The sequence below is a fragment of the Ailuropoda melanoleuca genome, chromosome 9, assembly GCF_002007445.2.
Source record: "Ailuropoda melanoleuca isolate Jingjing chromosome 9, ASM200744v2, whole genome shotgun sequence".
Taxonomy (NCBI): domain Eukaryota; kingdom Metazoa; phylum Chordata; class Mammalia; order Carnivora; family Ursidae; genus Ailuropoda; species Ailuropoda melanoleuca.
In genome coordinates this window covers 84,502,621-84,521,188 of record NC_048226.1, presented here as the reverse complement: position 1 = coordinate 84,521,188, position 18,568 = coordinate 84,502,621, and the positions used below count along the sequence as shown (strand labels likewise).

The following is an 18,568-nucleotide window of genomic DNA, read 5'->3' as shown; positions in this document are numbered from 1 at the left end:
CTCTACTTCTGTATTGGCCAAATAATTGAGTTAAATGAGGATGTAGTGGGCATCTTTCAAATATCTGATGGCATGAATCTGTGCAGTTCCCCAAGGGATATCTAGTTGCTTTGATTTACTGTCTTAGCCCTTCCATAATAGTCCCCACTGTGCTGGTTAGAGAACAGGTATGGAGATTGGTCAATTACTAAAATATATACTACTATGTTCAGGGACTGGGGAAATAAGCATGAGTCCTACTCTGAAAAAGCCTTGGGCTGTTATCCCCTTTAGTACTTGACCTCCAAAGACTTTCAGTATGACTAGTAGACTGGTAAGGTTTTGGGACTCCTGGAATTGTCATTTCAGATTCAAGATATGACACCTCCAGGTATCATGCCAGGGCAGAAATTAGTTCATTTGAGTGTGACATAGATCTCAAGATTTTAAGGAATGATGTGTGAGACTTGTACATGTTTGTAGGCACAGGAAAAAATCCTGTAAGGGGGGATAGTACTTATAGGAGAGGGTAGTTATAGAACTACTGTAGAGCATGGCCTCCAGTGGACCAATGGAAGGATCACTCTTGAACAGTAGGGAAAGATAGCTATATGCAGCAGGAGGACAAGAGAATTGGTAGTTGGCAGAAGAGTGGTTGAAATTAAGGATTTTGAGTAAATGGAGAAGGATTGTGTAAGAAACTGAAGGAGGTCAAGGAATAGGAGGACTTCATGCGGTTGACCAGGAAGACTGGGAGAGAACTAACAAGAGGGGCAGAAGGATAAGCATTGTGGGCACTCAAGTTTAAAGTGTCAACATGGGAGTAATTATGAGCAGTGATGATGTATCTTTTGGAGTGTTGTCTTGATTGTTGTCCTGTAATAGAAGTGAAGATTGTAGGAATTAAGGTCAAGGAACTTTGAAGCGGTGTTACTGCGTGGATCGGGTATATTTACATTCACATCGTGTAGAGTGATGGCAGAGGTGGGTTAGAAACGGAGAGTATGAGCCTTCAATGAATGTTGAGGAATTTGGGAGATACGAATGAAGAGGAATAGAGGGTGGTGGAACTATATGGCATGAACATATGGGAAAAGAAGTAGAAAAGAATAATAAAAACATTTCTTAGGCATTTATTAGATGTCTACTATGATTTTACATGCTTTCCATTGTATTAAATTGCCCAGTTGTCAGACCACCAAAAGGTAGGTAGTGTCCTTATTCCTGTTTTACAGATGAGGAAAAGACAGAGCTAGAATAACTAACCCAAGATCATACACTCATTAAGTGGTAGAGCTTGGATTTGAATGCAGGCAGGCTACCTTCAGAAAACATACATTTAATGATGACATGATACTGCCCTTGCTTTTATAGCATGTGCTATATAAAATCCTACAAGTGTTCTAGAGTAGCATTTGAAACCAAGAAGTCTCCTGTTTTCTCCTCTCATAATTTATAGTGGATGAAAGAATAAGTAACTTCTTGTCAAAGGGATTTCAAGAAACATTTTATCTAAAGGTGGAAGGTATAGAAGGAGTTTTTGAAAAAGTTGAATGGCATGAGAGAGATTATTTAGAACAGGAAAGGAGGATGGTCAGCTGTGAAGTGGTTGGGAGGGAACAAGGAGCAAGAGGGAGAAGAGACCAAGTGAGAGCTTAGGTGACCACGGGGGCTTGCAATAATGTCAGTGGTCAAAGATGATAGGGATTGGAGGCTTGTGGAAGTTAATGGATCTGAATGTTGCAGACAAATACAGGTTAGGGCTCTAGGTGGTGTTGGAGAGCTGATGATACAAGGAGACTGGGCTTTCCCTATCTTCATGAAATACATTCCATGCACTGTTCTGTCATTGTTAACCTTAGTCTAGAAAGCCAAATCCTATTCTTATGTCCCAGCCATATAGCTAACTATTGACTTAAAGCACTTTTCATAATCTTTTCTATTACAGTTCACTTTTGCTGTTGTCTTGATTCTGCTTGCTGTCTTTGAGCTGATCCAAGTTTGTTTATATAGATTGGTCATTGGATTGCTGATAGGTTAATTAAGAGAATTTTGGTCTTTTCCCCTCCAATTGCTAATAGTTTACACCTTTAAACACAGCTTTCGTCAACAGTATTTTGGCTTCTGTTCTTTCTGTTCTCATTTGCTACCACATAGCTCTGTGTAGATAGTATAATTTAAGGATGTATGGCTCTCTTCTTATTTGGGAATTAGAGGGAATGAGGCTGCAGAATCTCTAGACTTTTGAGCAGTTGTGCTGAATGTTTTAAAAAATTTCTTGCGTATTATTTAAAACCTTGTAAGAGAAACACAGCATAGTAGGACTCCATTGGAATCATTTAGATGTGGATTTGAATGTCCGTACTCCACTTACTAATTATACGATTTTCTTAACTTTGTTAACTTATCTGTGAAAAGTGTAAAGTAGTACTTTTTTTCGGTTGTTAGTGGGGTTAGAGAGAATGTAATGAAAGCATCTAGTGTGATGTCTGGCATATAGTACTGCTCACTAAATAGTAGCCATTATGATTGTTATACTTTAGTCCTCTATGGTTGCTGCCTCATTTCATCTTAGCTATTCCCGTTGCAGCTTTTGAAATTTTCTTGTTCACTCTGCAGCCCCTGAAATGCTACGGTTTCATGCCGTCCCGTATTTCACATTTGAGTACATCAGTTTTTTTTACCCATGATAGTAAAGTCACTGGACATAGATGCCATGTTCCAATGGCTCATCTTTCCCACTTGATTCCCCTTTTGGAGAGCCATGTTCTTTCAATCACCAACCTGGTTTTGATTCTCTTTCTGTTGTCATCCTCCCCCCCTTTCTTCCCTGTTTGAGTTCCAGTCTGTCTGGAAATTCTTGAATTTGAGAGTAGTGAGTCCTTTTACTTTTCTTCTAGCAGAAGGTCTCATTTTCACTGATAAGGAACATGAATCACCGAGAGTATTTATAATTCACGCCTGATCATTCATTAGGACAATAATGTTTGAAATGAAGATACTTGGAGAGCTTTTGTATGTATATAGTTATCTGAGATTCTGTCTCTGAAGTGTAGTATAAATAGTAGAAATAAAGGTATAAGTAAATGTAAGTAGTAGAAATCAAAAAAATATATTCTAAAACCTACCAGTCTTAATTATAATGAAGTTGTTATTCTTTTCTTTGCAGGGGTTTGTGGAACTGACTATATTTCCCACAGTTGCAAACTTGAATAGAATCAAGTTGAACAGCAAGCAGTGTAGAATATATCGAGTAAGGATAAATGATTTAGAAGCTGCTTTTATTTATAATGACCCAACCTTGGAAGTCTGTCACAATGAATCAAAACAGTAAGTTTTGTACTTTAAAAGTTGATATTTCTAACAGCTATATTTTTCCCATGTTATTGGATTAATTTTTTCAACAGATTTTTCTTAGATTAATCTTTTTTTTTCCTAATTATAATTTCTCTTTTACCGCTCTGCACATTTGGTTCAAGAAATTTTACTAGCTCTGCCCAGTATAGTAAGTTACTAAGTTTCCTTTCTTCAAACTAGTTTTAAAGAAATTCTAAATGAATTTTAACCATTTTCCTACTTTTAATGTTGTTTTAAAAATACTTCATAAATATTAAATGTAATCTTAGTAGGTTAGGTGGTTGCTATAATCCTTAGACCAGAGACTGTTTTAGACTGTTGTAGAGTATCGTATAAAAATATAGTGTTTTAAATACCTCTTTCCTTCACTTTAAATAAATACTACGTCTACTGAGGTTACTTTAGTTTTTTATCAGTAAACATGTTGTGATCAGTTTTGTGTTTTACTTTTTTCATTTAAGTACTTTGTCTCCACTTTCCCACATATGATATGCTTCACTTTCTGTCATTTTTATGGTCAGGTAATACTCCATTTACTCAGTATTCTGTAGTTTGCATGATTGTTTTTTAGTTGTTCAACATTTGTACAATTTCCAGCTTTTAAGATCATAAATAATGCTGAGTGAATATTTTGGCACAGATAAGTTTATTTTCCTTTGAATTATTTCCTTAGACAAATAGGATTACTTATTATTATTACTTATTGTTGTAAAAGGCTTTTAGTATTTTACTTCATTGTGCCCAGTAACATTTATATTAAGTACTGTCGGCCACATTTGAGGGCACTTTTTTTTCAAAGTTTAGATAGCATTGGATTGTATCATGATTCTCTGTTTTGGGGTAGGGTGCCAAAACTTCATTATAACTTTTTTTTAGTCAAGATGGTATTTTAGCTCCTCTAGATGTATAACATTGCCTTAAGGCAGCAATTCTCAAAGCGTGTTTTCCTGACAAGCAGCATCAACATCACCTGGAAACTTGTTAGAAAAAAATAAGATAATAACAGGAAGGCAAACCATCATAGACTCTCAACAATAGAGAACAAACTGAGGGTTGCTGTAGGGGAGGTGGTGGGGGGATGGGGTAAATGGGTGATGGGTGTTCAGGAGGGCACTTGTTGTAATGAGCGCTGGGTGTTCTATGCAAGTGATGAATCACTAAATTCTACGCCTGAAATTAATACTACGCTGTATGTTAACTAACTAGAATTTAAATAAAATCTTGAAAGAAAGAAAAAAGAGAAATTCAAATTTCCATGCATTGGCTTAGATCTACTGAATCAGAAGCTGGGGATATAGTCCTGCAGTTTGTGTTTTAACTAGTGTGCCAGGTGATCCTGACCAGGCTAACGCTTAAGAACCAGTGCTTTAAGGGATTAGAAGGGTTGAGAAAGGAGGCTTATCTTTAGACACATTTTTGGTTCCAATTATCATTGGTTCAGAATCTTTCCAACTCAGGAAAGAGAAAAGGAAATGCTGTTGGAAGAATTCAGGGAATCTCTGAATTGCTTCTATAATTTCCCATTGCACAAGATGAGTAGTTGGTGAAATTACATTGCTTTTCAGCCACACTATCGTAGAACTCATATAAAAACACTTATAAAATGATTTGCATCCTCTTTCCCCCCAGAAAAAAAAAAAAGACCTGTCTTTGGAGTAGTAAGTATACACCACTCAGGAATGGAAAAGGCACCTATCAAAGAGCAGGTAGGGAAGCCATTGCCTTCCTAGAGTCCAAATAGCTACCCAGTTGACACTAGAACACTGCATTTGATGACAGGGTAAGAAGCATCTCCAGCTGCCAGTCACAAAACAGTATTTACAACATCTGCTTTACCTGTTGTTGCTGCTCAGGTCTCAGAGAATATAATCAGTGACAGTGCGGTGACAGGAACAATGCACTCCACAGCTGCTGAGGGAGCAAGCTTTACTTTTGCCATGTTTGTTTTGAGGCAATCATATCCCCTAAAATTTTTCTCTAGTGATAGGAAAGATGCTTTATCACTTAGAGCATTATAAAGAAAGAAGTTATAAAGGGAAATCTTTTCAAGGGTTAGGTTAGGAAATTGGGGTAGATAGAATATACTTCAATTACTTTAATCTTTTCAGTTAGAACCAGAGCTCTGTTAGCCACAGTCACTTAGCAAGTACTTGCTCACTACCCCGCTTTTCTGTCAAGCACTAAATCTTGATTACTTTATAAGAGAGAGGATGTTAGTCATTTTTTGCTGGTTTTTATTATCTGATTTGTTTAAAAAAGGATTTGAAATTGGTTTTAGAATTTTATTAGTCAACAGTTTTGAAAAGTAGCTAATGAAATTAGCATGAAGAGTGAAAAAGCAAAGGATAGTGGGCATGCACTATTAAGTTACTGCAGTTACTGTGGGAAAACTCTAGATTTGGGTTTGGTATTTCTGGTTGCCTTACCAAAGAGGGAAACACTATTGTTTATACTATTGATAAGACGCAAGATAGAAGCATACCAGTTATTCAGAAGAAATACTGCTTTCCTTAGAAGTTAGATGTGGAAAATATCGCTTCTGGATTACGTTATTTTTAGAGAACTTTGGGAAAGGCAGATAGTTAAGGTCTTTAGGGTGGTCCCTGGATACTTCTGTTACCTAGAAACTTTCTTTCATAAACCAATAAAATTTACACTAAAGCTGAAACAGAAATTAAGTATAGCAGTTTTGAAATTGAAAATTACATTTAAATTCTGTGATAAAATTTGATCTTTAATACATACAAGAATGCCGTAACATTCAAAGAAGTAATATACCACTTCATCACATTTTGTTATTTGTTTTAAAGTTAAGGTGCCAGACCCTCCTATTTTTAATGGAAAGGGTGTGCTTAACTTGGTTGAGATTCAGTACCTTTGAACTGCAGGGGGAATGTAAGGAAGGGAAACATTTAGATAAGAGACTAAAAGACATTTCTACTTCTATCTATTTTACCCAACTAAATGTTAGCTGAGTTGTTAAATTACCTGTACTAGCAATTAAAAACCCTCTTTGTTATGTTACATTGGTAAGGTAGATGCTCACTTGATCTCTCTCTCTCACTCTTTTTTTTTTTTGACTTACTGTCTGCCAATCAAATAATTTCAGCACTCTAAGTATATTTTGTGTTTGAATCTTATATATTGTTGATAAATTATACTTTGCCCTATAAGGGCTGTGGCTTTTTGGTTCTCTCTTTTTCCTTTTTTTTTTTCCCTATATTTTTCTTCTCTTAGAATAAATTAAATATAGACTTTGTCATGGAAGCTGTTTCTGTGGATAGCCTACAGTGGCTGACATCTCTTTCGTTTCTTTTCCTTCCCTGGATAGGCTTTGCCACTTTGAGAAGATCTTTTTTATTTTGCTTGAAAAGCTTCAGTGTTCCAAAGTTCCAAGCATCAGTTTAATTCCTATATCCTGTGTTCATTTTTGCTAGAGAATGGCAGTAGAAATGACCAATCTTGTGATATAAATGAAGGTAGCTATTGAGTGATTAGAAGGATTTTAGAGTAATTGGAGTTGATTTTTTTATTGCTATTTTTTAATTTTATTTTTTGCTACTTTTTAAAAAAGATTTTGTAGATCCTTTATTTTAATATAGGCTTCTACTATCTAGAGGTTTTAATGTTATTTTACTGATATATAGAAGTAGCTGATTCCCTTACTGATTATGGGTAAGTAAGTTTTATATTAAGATAGTTTTATATTTTAACTGCCCAGTTGTTTAAGTAGTATTGCTTGGGATTAAGTTGTCATAGTTGGAGTAACATTAAAGTTCATTTAGTCAAAACTTCAGCAGGAGTTTTTCCTATACTATTTCACATTCTGCTTGAATGCTTCTAGTTCTGGAGAACTCAGTGTATTTTAAAGCACTCCTTTCATTATTTCTGAATGCTAGAAAGTTCTTTATTGCATCAAACTACAGTTTGTTTTGCTGTAATATTCACAAACTTATCCATTTAAATATTGTCTTATCCTTATTAAATATTGTTTTCCCCTTTCCAGTCTACAGAATCTCAATACTTTCAGCCCTTCCTCATCTAAATCTCTTTCCAAATTTGTTACCATTCTCACCATTTGAATATTCTCTGATTTGGCATTGTTTTTTTCCCTAAGTGTTGTAACTCCGGGACTAGATATAGCCCTTCGTGTTTGGATTAGTTGATAGATGCATGGCAGTAGAGACATTTTGTCCTTTTCTGTATTCAGTATTTCTATAGCTTGAAATATGTTAGCCTTTCACAAATGGCTACTTTGGTTTTGTTTTGTTTTGTTTTGATTTTTTTCTTCCAAATTTTTATTTAAATACTAGTTCACATACAGTGCAATATTGATTTCAGAAGAATTCAGTGATTTATCACTTACATACAACACCCAATGCTTATTACAGGTACCCTTCTTAATATCCATCATCCATTTAGCCCATTCCCCACACACCTCCCTCCGTCAGTTTGTTTTCTGTTATTAAGCATCTCTTATGGTTTGCTTCCCTCTTTCTCTCTCTCTTTTTTTTCTCCTTCACATATATTCATCTGTTTTAAGGTTTCCTAAATTCCACATATGAATGAAATCGTATGGTATTTGTCTTTCTCTGACTTATTTTGCTTAGCCTAATACACTCTAGTTCCATCCATGTTGTCACAAATGGCAAGATTTTGTTCTTTTTCATTGTATATATACACCACATCTTCTTTATCCATTCATTATCAGTTGATAGACACGTGGGCTCTTTCCATAATTTGACTATTGTTGATAATGCTGCTATAAATATTGGGGTGCGTGTACCCCTTCGAATCTAGTAGTGCAGTTGCTGGATCATAGGGTAGTTCTATTTTTAACTTTTTGAGGCACCTCGATGCTGTTTTCCAGAGTGGCTGCACCAGTTTGCATGCCCACCAACTGTGTAAGAGGGTTCGCCTTTCTCTGCATCTCACCAACATTTGTTTTTTCCTCTGTTGTTAATTTTAAACAAATGGTTATTTTGAGTATTTCATTCAAGTTTGAGCTTAAGGGAAATCCCCTAGATTTTTTCGTAGAAAAACCTGTTCAGGTACATTTTTCTCCAAGCAACCTTATTTCTCAGTATCATATCAAATATTGTTTTGCTTATTTTTAAAAAGTCATCTTTATTAATTTGGGTATTGGTTTCTCTTTTGGAAAATGGATTTTCCTGCTGGCTGGCTTATTTATTTATTTTTTCTGTGTGTGTGCAAACTGCCGAAACCAAAGAGAGAAGAGAAACCAAGAGATGGATGTAGAGTAACTAGAACTTTCAAATACTGCTAATAGAAATGTAAATTGAGTTTGAATATATGCATACTCTATGATTAGCGTAGGTCTTACTCCTTGGTATATACCCAGTAGAAATGTGTTCATATCTTCACCAAAAAATGTGTACAGAAATGTTCAGAGTAGCATTTGTAATTGTCAAAACTGGAAATTACCTGAAGACTCATCAGTGGTAGAAGGTAGATTGAGGTATGTTCTCACACCATTGGAATTCTAAACAGTAACAAGAATGAATGACCACCAGCTGTATGCTGTAGTATGTCTGGATCTCACAGACTTGACATTGAATAAAAAAAGTCTGACACAAGAGAATGTCTATTAAGCTGTTAATTTATCACATTAGGTGTCAGAATAATGGGTAACCCTTGGTGGTGGGAAGTGGGGCTTGGCTAGTGATTACAGGAGTGCTTCTGAGAGGCTGGTAAAGTCTGTTCTTGCTCTGCATGCTGGCTGCTATTGTTCTGTGAAAATTTGTTGAGCTGTCTATTTAGGGTATGTATGCTTTTCTGATGTGTATTGCACTTCCATGAACTTTTTTTTAAAACAGAGAAAAAGTTTACAAATAACTGAATCTTAAGTTTTTCAAAATCTGTAGCGAAAGTTTTAAGAGGTATATGTTATTGACAAAGAATTAACAGATTATTTTAATATGAATGTTTATAATAGATTCTTGGAGAAAACTCTTTTGATTACCTTCATTTACTAGTTTTTCAGTATTTCCTACAACATTACTTGTCTCTTTAAGCTTTGTTTCCTTGAGGAGGGAATGGAGGTTGGGAACTGGAGGTCGAGGATGGTGGTGGTTATACAGCAAGGATGTATTAATATTTTGCAGTCACTATTCTGAAAATTGAAAACATTTATTATAATCTTGCCTTGTGATTTTTGGCTTTAATGAGGTTATTATGAAAAGAAACATATTTGATTCATATTATGAAAGGAAACACTGAAATCCAAACCATGAGAAGATTGTTCCTCATAACTGACTTTCCAATAGATTCCACTTACAATGACTCACCATTTTATTTGGACCACTTTACCTTTTCTCAGGAAATGAGGTGATTAAGTGAGAATAATTTCCCATAAAAAAAAGTGAATAGTCCAATATGTAATGTTTAAATTTGGCTTTTATGTAATGATTGCTTTTTATTTTTGAATTTCACAGATAACTGGGGGAAATTACAGGTTTCTTCAATAATCTTTCATATTTAATGTTTTTGAAATTTTATTGAAAAGAAATTGCAATCTTTAGATATACAAAGTAGCTGTTAAAATTAGATGGTATGTTAACTAAGTGCTGGCAAGAATGTGAAGCAACTGGTAGTTTTATATATTGCTGGTGGGAATGTGGAATGGTATAGACATTCTGGAAAGCAGTTTGGCATACTCTTACAAAGCTAAACATATTTTACCATCTGACTCAGCAGTCCCACTCTTGGGTATTTGTACTATAAAAATGAAAATTAAATTCATATGAAAAATAATACATAGTTCATAGCCGTTTTATTTGTGATACCCAAAAGCTGGAAACAACTCACATGTTCTTCAGTGGCTGAATGAATAAACAATAAATAATCTGTAGTCCAGTCTATATCGTGAAATGCTATTCAGTATAAAAAGGAACAAACTATTGATCCATGTAATGCCTGAGGTGACTTTCAAAGACACACTGAGTGTGGCAAGCCAGTCTCACAAGGTTGCTTTCTGTATGACTCCATTTATTTGACACAAGGTATAGCACAAGGTACTCTTTGGATGATGGGCCTGTTCTATATCCTGATTGTGGTGGTGGCACATATGTGTAAGAATTTACAGAATTATATACCAAAGGAAAAAAGAGTTGCTTTTGCTGTATGTTAATTAAAAAAAAATAGATGGTATGTGAAAACACAGATTTATTCATTTTTATTGTGGTCCTATAGTTTTTACACATTTTACATATCTATCTGACAGGAAGAAATAGTTAAAGTTATTATTTTTTTAAGATTTTATTTATTTGTCAGGGGGCGAGCGAGCACACAAGCAGGGGGGAGCAGCAGGCAGAGGGAGAAGCAGGCTTGCTCAGTAGCAAGTATCCCGATGTGGGACTCGATCCCAGGACCCTGGGATCATGACCTGAGCCAAAGGCAGATGATTAACCAACTGAGGCACCCAGGTGTCCTGAAATAGTTAAAATTATTGCGAAATCTGTTTAAGTGCTTCCAGAACGTTTGCTGTGTAGTTGTTAAAAGCTAAAGTTAGTACATCCTTCCTAGTTAGTAGAGAGATGGAAATGGAGAGGAATGGCTTCTGTCAGGTTCAGAGTGTATAACTTTAATGTTTTCTTTAATGGCTATTCCCATTTTATTTTTCCTATAATCAGTCTGTACAGTATATGAATCTTGTCTTTTAAAATTTTATTAGGCTAGTGAAATGTAACTAACTTTACTTTGTGGATTCACCTAGTGGCAAAATGATAAACCTAAAGGTGCACACTAAGAATATGGCTCATGGGTTGTCTTTCATCTCATTTTCTGGTTCTGTCATTCCTTGTGTTTTTTTCTTTTATCCATTTTGTCAGTATTCCTTTAACTGATTTCAGTGAGGAAATTTAATATGTGTTTAGATATTCCCCAACTTAGGACTGTTTAACTTAGCAATTTTTCAACTTATGATGGTGCAAAGGTGGTGATACACATTTAGTAGAAACCATACTTTGAATTTTGATTACTTTCCCAAGTTAGCAATATGTGGTACCTGTGTGGAGCTGTGTGGTGAGCCACAGCTTCCAGTCAGCCACGTGATCACGAGGCTAAACAATCTATATACGTAGAACCATTCTGTATCCATATAGTCATTCTATTTTTCGCTTTCAGTATAGTACTCAATAAATTTCCTGAGATGTTCAGCACTTTATTATAAGATAGGCTTTGTGTTAGATGATTTTGCCCCGTGGTAGGCTAATGTAAGTGTACTGAACACGTTTATGGTAGGCTAGGCTAAGTTGTGATATTTTGGTGGGTTAGGTGTATTAAATGCATTTAAATTAGAATATTTCAATTTATGATGGGTTTATTGGGACATAACCCCATTGTAAATGGAGGGAGATTTGTATGTGTATATATATGTATGTGTACATATATGCACATGTGTAAATTGTTTTTAGTGAAATAAAATTAGAAAATTGGATGGGAACAAAGTTTTAATATTTCCATGACTTCTCTGTGTTGTTTTCATCTAATGGGAAATAAGGTCAAATAACTATTGAACAGATACTGATTGAGTAGCCCCCTGGCATACAGGAGATTTAACAGTGAAGCAGCCAAAAGTTTCCCTCCTTCCTTAAGCTTATATTGTCAGGCCTGGGGAGTGAAGGTAAGCAGTATTACATTTTGAGGACTTGGTACCTATCCTAACTTGTTTTAAACATCTTAATTTCTTTTTTTTTAATATTGATTTTTTATAATGTTATGTTAGTCACCATACAGTATATCCCTAGTTTTTGATATAATGTTCCATGATTCATTACTTGAGTGTAACACCCAGTGCACCATGCGATATGTGCCGTCCTTAATACCCATCACCGGCTTACCCCAATCCCCCACCCTCCTCCCCTCTGAAGCCCTCAGTTTGTTTCCCAGAGTCCATAGTCTTGTGGTTCATTCCCCCTTCTGTTTACCCCCCCTTCATTCTTCCCTTTCTTCTCCTACCGATCTTCTTAGTTCTTATGTTCCATAAATGAGTGAAACCATATGATAATTGTCTTTCACTGCTTGACTTATTTCACTTAGCATTATCTCCGCCAGTCCCATCCATGTTACTGCAAATGTTGTGAAATCGTTCTTTTTGATGGCTGGGTAATATTCTGTTGTATATATGGACCACATCTTCTTAATCCAGTCATCTGTTGAAGGGCATCTCGGCTCCTTCCACAATTTAGCTATTGTGGACAATGCTGCTATGAACACTGGGGTGCATATGGCCCTTCTCTTCACTACATCTGTATCTTTGGGGTAAATACCCAGTAGTGCAATGGCTGGATCATAGGGTAGCTCAATTTTTAACTTTATAAGGTAACTCCACACTGTTTTCCAGAGTGGCTGTACCAACTTGCATTCCCACCAACAGTGTAAGAGGGATCCCCTTTCTCCACATCCTCTCCAACATTTGTTGTTTCCTGCCTTGTCAATTTTTGCCATTCTAACTGGCATAAGGTGGTATCTCAATGTGGTTTTGATTTGAATTTCCCTGATGGCTAAAGATTTTCAACATTTTTTCATGTGTCTGTTAGCCATTTGTATGTCTTCATTGGAAAAGTATCTGTTCATATCTTCTGCCCATTTTTTGATTTGATTACTTGTTTCTCGTGTATTGAGTTTGAGAAGTTCTTTGTAGATCTTGGATACCAGTCCTTTATCTGTGGTGTCCTTTGCAAATATATTCTCCCATTCCGTGGGCTGTCTCTTAGTTTTTTTGACTGTTTCCTTGGCTATGCAGGAGCTTTTTATCTTGATGAAGTCCCACAAGTTCATTTTATCTTTGGTTTCTCTTGCCTTTGGAGATGTGTCATGAAAAAGGTTGCTNGGCCGATGTCATAGAAGTTGTTGCCTATGTTCTCCTCTAGAATTTTGATGGATTCCTGTCTCACATTGAGGTCTTTCATCCATTTGGAGTTTATTTTTGTGTATGGTGTGAGAGAGTGGTCAAGTTTCATTCTTTTGCATGTAGCTGTCCAATTTTCCCAGCACCATTTATTGAAGAGACTGTCTTTTTTCCACCGGATGTTTTTTCCTGCTTTATCAAAGATTAGTTGCCCAAAGAGCCGAGGGTCCATTTCTGGGTTCTCTATTCTGTTCCATTGGTCGATGTGTCTGTTTTTGTGCCAGTACCATGCTGTCTTTGTGATCACAGCTTTGTAGGATAGCTTGAAATCCGGCATTGTGATGCCCCCAGCTTTGTTTTTCCTTTTCAACAATTCCTTGGTGATTCAGGGCCTTTTCTGGTTCCATACAAATTTAAGGACTATTTGTTCCAGTTCTTTGAAAAATGTCCTCGGTATTTTGATCCGGGATGGCATTGAAAGTGTAGATTGCTCTGTGTAGCATAGACATTTTAACTATGTTATTCTTCCGATCCATGAGCATGGAATATTTTTCCATCTTTTTGTGTCTTCCTCAATGTCTTTCAANATATTTTTCCATCTTTTTATGTCTTCCTCAATATCTTTCAAAAGTGATCTATAGTTTCTAGGATATAGTATAGATCCTTTATGTCTCTGGTTAATTCCAAAATAACGTATGATTTTTGGTGCTATTGTAAATGGAATGGATTCCCTAATTTCTCTTTCTTCAGTCTCGTTATTCGTGTATAGAAATGCAACTGATTTCTGGGCATTGATTTTGTATCCTGCCACCTTACTGAATTGTTCTATAACTTCTAATAGTTTGGGAGTGNACCCCACATTACTGAATTGCTCTATAAGTTCTAGTAATTTAGGGGTAGATTCTTTTAGGTTTTCCATATAGAGTATCACGTCATCTGCGACGAGAGACAGGTTGACTTCTTCTTTGCCGATTTGGATACCTTTTATATCTTTTTGTTGTTTGATTGCTGTTGCAAGGACTTTTAGTACTATGTTGAATAATCATGGCGAGAGTGGGCATCCTTGTTGTATTCCTAATCTTAAGGGAAAGGCTTCTAGCTTTTCCCCATTGAGGATGATACTTGCTCTAGGCTTTTCATAGATGGTTTATATGAAATTGAGGAATGTACCCTCTATCCCTACACTCTGAAGGGTTTTAATCAGGAAAGGATGCTGTATTTTGTCAAATGCTTTTTCTGCATCAATTGAGAGGATCATATGGTTCTTGAGTCTTTTCTTGTTGATATGATGTATCACATTGATTGATTTGCGAGTGTTGAACCATGCTTGCATCCCAGGTATGAATCCCACTTGGTCATGATGGATAATCCTTTTAATGTACTGTTGGATTCTATTAGCAAGGATCTTGTTGAGGATTTTGGCATCCATATTCATTAGAGAAATCGTTAGTAATTCTTCTTTTTTGATGGGGTCTTTGCCTGGTTTGGGGATCAAGGTAATATTGGCCTCATAGAATGAGTTTGGTAGCTTTCCTTCTGTTTCTATTTTTTGAAATAGCTTTAGGAGAATAGGTATTATTTCTTCTTTGAATGTTTGGTAGAATTCCCCAGGAAAACCGTCTGGGCCTGGAGTTTTATTATTTGGAAGGTTGTTTATCACTGACTCAATTTCTTCATAGTTAATTGGCCTATTTAAGAAATCTATTTCTTCCTGTTTCAGTCTTGGTAGTTTATAGGTTTCCAGGAAGGCCTCCATCTCTTCCAGATTGTTTAGTTTTTTGGCATATAGCTGTTGATAAAAGTTTCTAATAATCCTTGCAATTTCAATGGTGCTGGTCGTGACCTCTCCCTTTTCAGTCATAATTTTAATAATCTCAGTCCTTTCTCTTTGTTTTTGGACAAGTTTTGCCAGTGGTCTATCAATTTTATGGATTCTCTCAAAGAACCAGCTTCTAGTCCTGTTGATCTGCTCTACTGTGGTTCTGGTCTCTAATTCATTGATTTCTGCTCTAATCTTGGTCAACTCCTTCCTTGTCAGTGGGTTAGGCCTGTCCCTCTGTTGCTGTTCCAGTTTCTTGAGGTGAGAATATAGAAACTGCATTTTAGATTTTTCTATTCTTTTGAGTGAGGCTTGGATGGCTATGTATTTCCCCCTTAGGACTGCCTTTGCAGTATCCCATAGGTTTTGGACCGTTGTGTATTCATTCTCGATGGGTCTCCATAAATTGTTTAAATTGATTTTTAATTTTCTGGTTTACCCAATCATTCTTGAGCGGATGGTTCTTAGTTTCCAAGTGTTTGAGTTTCTTCCAAATTTTTCCTTGTGGTTGAGTTCCAATTTCAGAGCGTTGTGGTCTGAGAATATGCAGGGGATAATTTCAATCTTTTGGTATTGGCTGAGACCTGTTTTGTGTCCCAGAGCATGATCTATTCTTGAGAATGTTCCATGGGCATTTGAATAGAATGAGTATTCTTTGGTTCTGGGGTGTAGTGTTCTATATATATCTATGAGGTCCAACTCGTCGAGTATGGCATTCAAAGCCTTTGATTCTTTGCTTAGTTTTTGCCAGGGTGTTCTGTCTATTTCTGATAGTGGGGTGTTGAGGTCCCCTACTATTACTGTGTTCTTATCTATATGTCTCTTTATTTTGGTTAAGAGTTGGCTTGTGTATCTTGCTGCTCCCCTGTTGGGGGCATATATATTAATAATTGTCATATCCACTTGTTGAATACTTCCTTTAAGAATAATATAGTGCCCTTCTGTATCTCTCTCTATGGCCTCTAGTTTAAAATCCAGTCTATCTGATATGAGAATTGCTACTCCAGCTTTCTTTTGAGGTCCATTTGCGTGGAAGATGGTACTCCATCCCCTTACTCTAAGTCTGAATGCATCTTTGGGTTCAAAATGAGTCTCTTGTAGACAGCAAATGGATGGGTCATGTCTTTTTATCCAATCTGCAACCCTGTGGCGTTTTATGGGAGAGTTTAAGCCATTTAGATTGATAGAGATTATTGACAGATATGATTTTAATGATGCCATTTCTCTTTAAAGTCTTTGTATCGGTTGTGACTTGCTGCTCTGTATCACTCTTGGGGCCTTTTTACCTTTATAGAGCCCCCCTTAATATCTCCTGTAGGGCTGGTTTCGTGGTTACGAAATTGGTTAATGATTGGCGATTTTGGAACGTCTTTATTTCTCCATCAATTCTGAATGACAGCTTTGCTGGATAAAGGATCCTTGGCTGCATGTTTTTCTCTGAAAGAGCTTTAAAAATGCCCCCCCAAGCCTTTCTCTCATTCCAGGTCTCTGTAGACAGGTCTGACGTAATCCTGATACCTTTGCCTTGGTACGTGAGAAATTTCTTTGCCCTGGCCGCTTTCAATACTGTATCCTTGGATCTAATATTTGCGAATTGCACTATGACATGCCGTGGCGTAGGTTTGTCCTGGTTGAGCTTGGATGGGGTCCTCTCTGCCTCTTGGACACGAATGCTTGTTTCCCTTGCTAGATTAGGGAAGTTTTCAGCTACAATTTGTTCAAATATCTCTTCTAGACCTCTGTTTTTCTCCACCCCTTCAGGGATGCCGATGATTCTGACATTGGATCGTTTCATAGAGTCAGTAATCTCCCGTAATCTACATTCGTGGGCGTGGATTTTTTTAAGACCAGCTTCTATTTTCGTTTTTTCTTCTACTAACCCATCCTCCAATTCGCTAACGCGTTCCTCTGCCTCGGTGACCCTGGCCGTCAGAGCCTCTAGTTTTGACTGNCATAGCCATCCAAGCCTCACTCAAAAGAATAGAAAAATCTAAAATGCAGTTTCTATATTCTCACCTCAAGAAACTGGAACAGCAACAGAGGGACAGGCCTAACCCACTGACAAGGAAGGAGTTGACCAAGATTAGAGCAGAAATCAATGAATTAGAGACCAGAACCACAGTAGAGCAGATCAACAGGACTAGAAGCTGGTTCTTTGAGAGAATCCATAAAATTGATAGACCACTGGCAAAACTTGTCCAAAAACAAAGAGAAAGGACTGAGATTATTAAAATTATGACTGAAAAGGGAGAGGTCACGACCAGCACCATTGAAATTGCAAGGATTATTAGAAACTTTTATCAACAGCTATATGCCAAAAAACTAAACAATCTGGAAGAGATGGAGGCCTTCCTGGAAACCTATAAACTACCAAGACTGAAACAGGAAGAAATAGATTTCTTAAATAGGCCAATTAACTATGAAGAAATTGAGTCAGTGATAAACAACCTTCCAAATAATAAAACTCCAGGCCCAGACGGTTTTCCTGGGGAATTCTACCAAACATTCAAAGAAGAAATAATACCTATTCTCCTAAAGCTATTTCAAAAAATAGAAACAGAAGGAAAGCTACCAAACTCATTCTATGAGGCTAATATTACCTTGATCCCCAAACCAGGCAAAGACCCCCTCAAAAAGGAGAATTACAGACCGATTTCTCTAATGAATATGGATGCCAAAATCCTCAACAAGATCCTTGCTAATAGAATCCAACAGTACATTAAAAGGATTATCCATCATGACCAAGTGGGATTCATACCTGGGATGCAAGCATGGTTCAACACTCGCAAATCAATCAATGTGATACATCATATCAACAAGAAAAGACTCAAGAACCATATGATCCTCTCAATTGATGCAGAAAAAGCATTTGACAAAATACAGCATCCTTTCCTGATTAAAACCCTTCAGAGTGTAGGAATAGAGGGTACATTTCTCAATCTCATAAAAGCCATCTATGAAAAGCCTACTGCAAGCATTATTCTCAATGGGGAAAAGCTGGAAGCCTTTCCCTTAAGATCAGGAACACGACAAGGATGCCCACTCTCGCCACTATTATTCAACATAGTACTAGAAGTCCTTGCAACAGCAATCAGAAGACAAAAAGGGATCAAAGGTATCCAAATCGGCAAAGAAGAAGTCAAACTGTCTCTCTTTGCAGATGACATGATACTCTATATGGAAAACCCAAAGGAATCCACTCCCAAACTATTAGAAGTTATAGAACAATTCAGTAAGGTGGCAGGATACAAAATCAATGCCCAGAAATCAGTTGCATTTCTATACACGAATAACGAGACTGAAGAAAGAGAAATTAGGGAATCCATCCCATTTACAATAGCACCAAAAACCATACGTTACCTTGGAATTAACTTAACCAGAGACGTAAAGGACCTATATTCTAGAAACTATAGATCACTTTTGAAAGATATTGAGGATGACATAAAAAGATGGAAAAATATTCCATGCTCATGGATTGGAAGAATTAATATATGTCTCTTTATTCTGGTTAACAGTTGGCTTGTGTATCTAGCTGCTCCCCT

The 18,568-nt window shown here is 36.6% G+C and overlaps 1 protein-coding gene across 3 annotated transcripts in view; it reads left to right on the top strand.

The window, feature by feature from the left end:
• The window catches only part of TAF2 (TATA-box binding protein associated factor 2), a 90,976-nt gene that overhangs the window by 6,544 nt on the left and 65,864 nt on the right, over positions 1-18,568 (top strand). For all 3 annotated transcript variants that reach the window (XM_034668556.1, XM_034668558.1, XM_034668557.1), the window contains exon 3: positions 3,149-3,309. In XM_034668556.1, the coding sequence (XP_034524447.1) occupies positions 3,149-3,309 (161 nt within the window). The remainder of the gene's footprint in view (positions 1-3,148; positions 3,310-18,568) is intronic.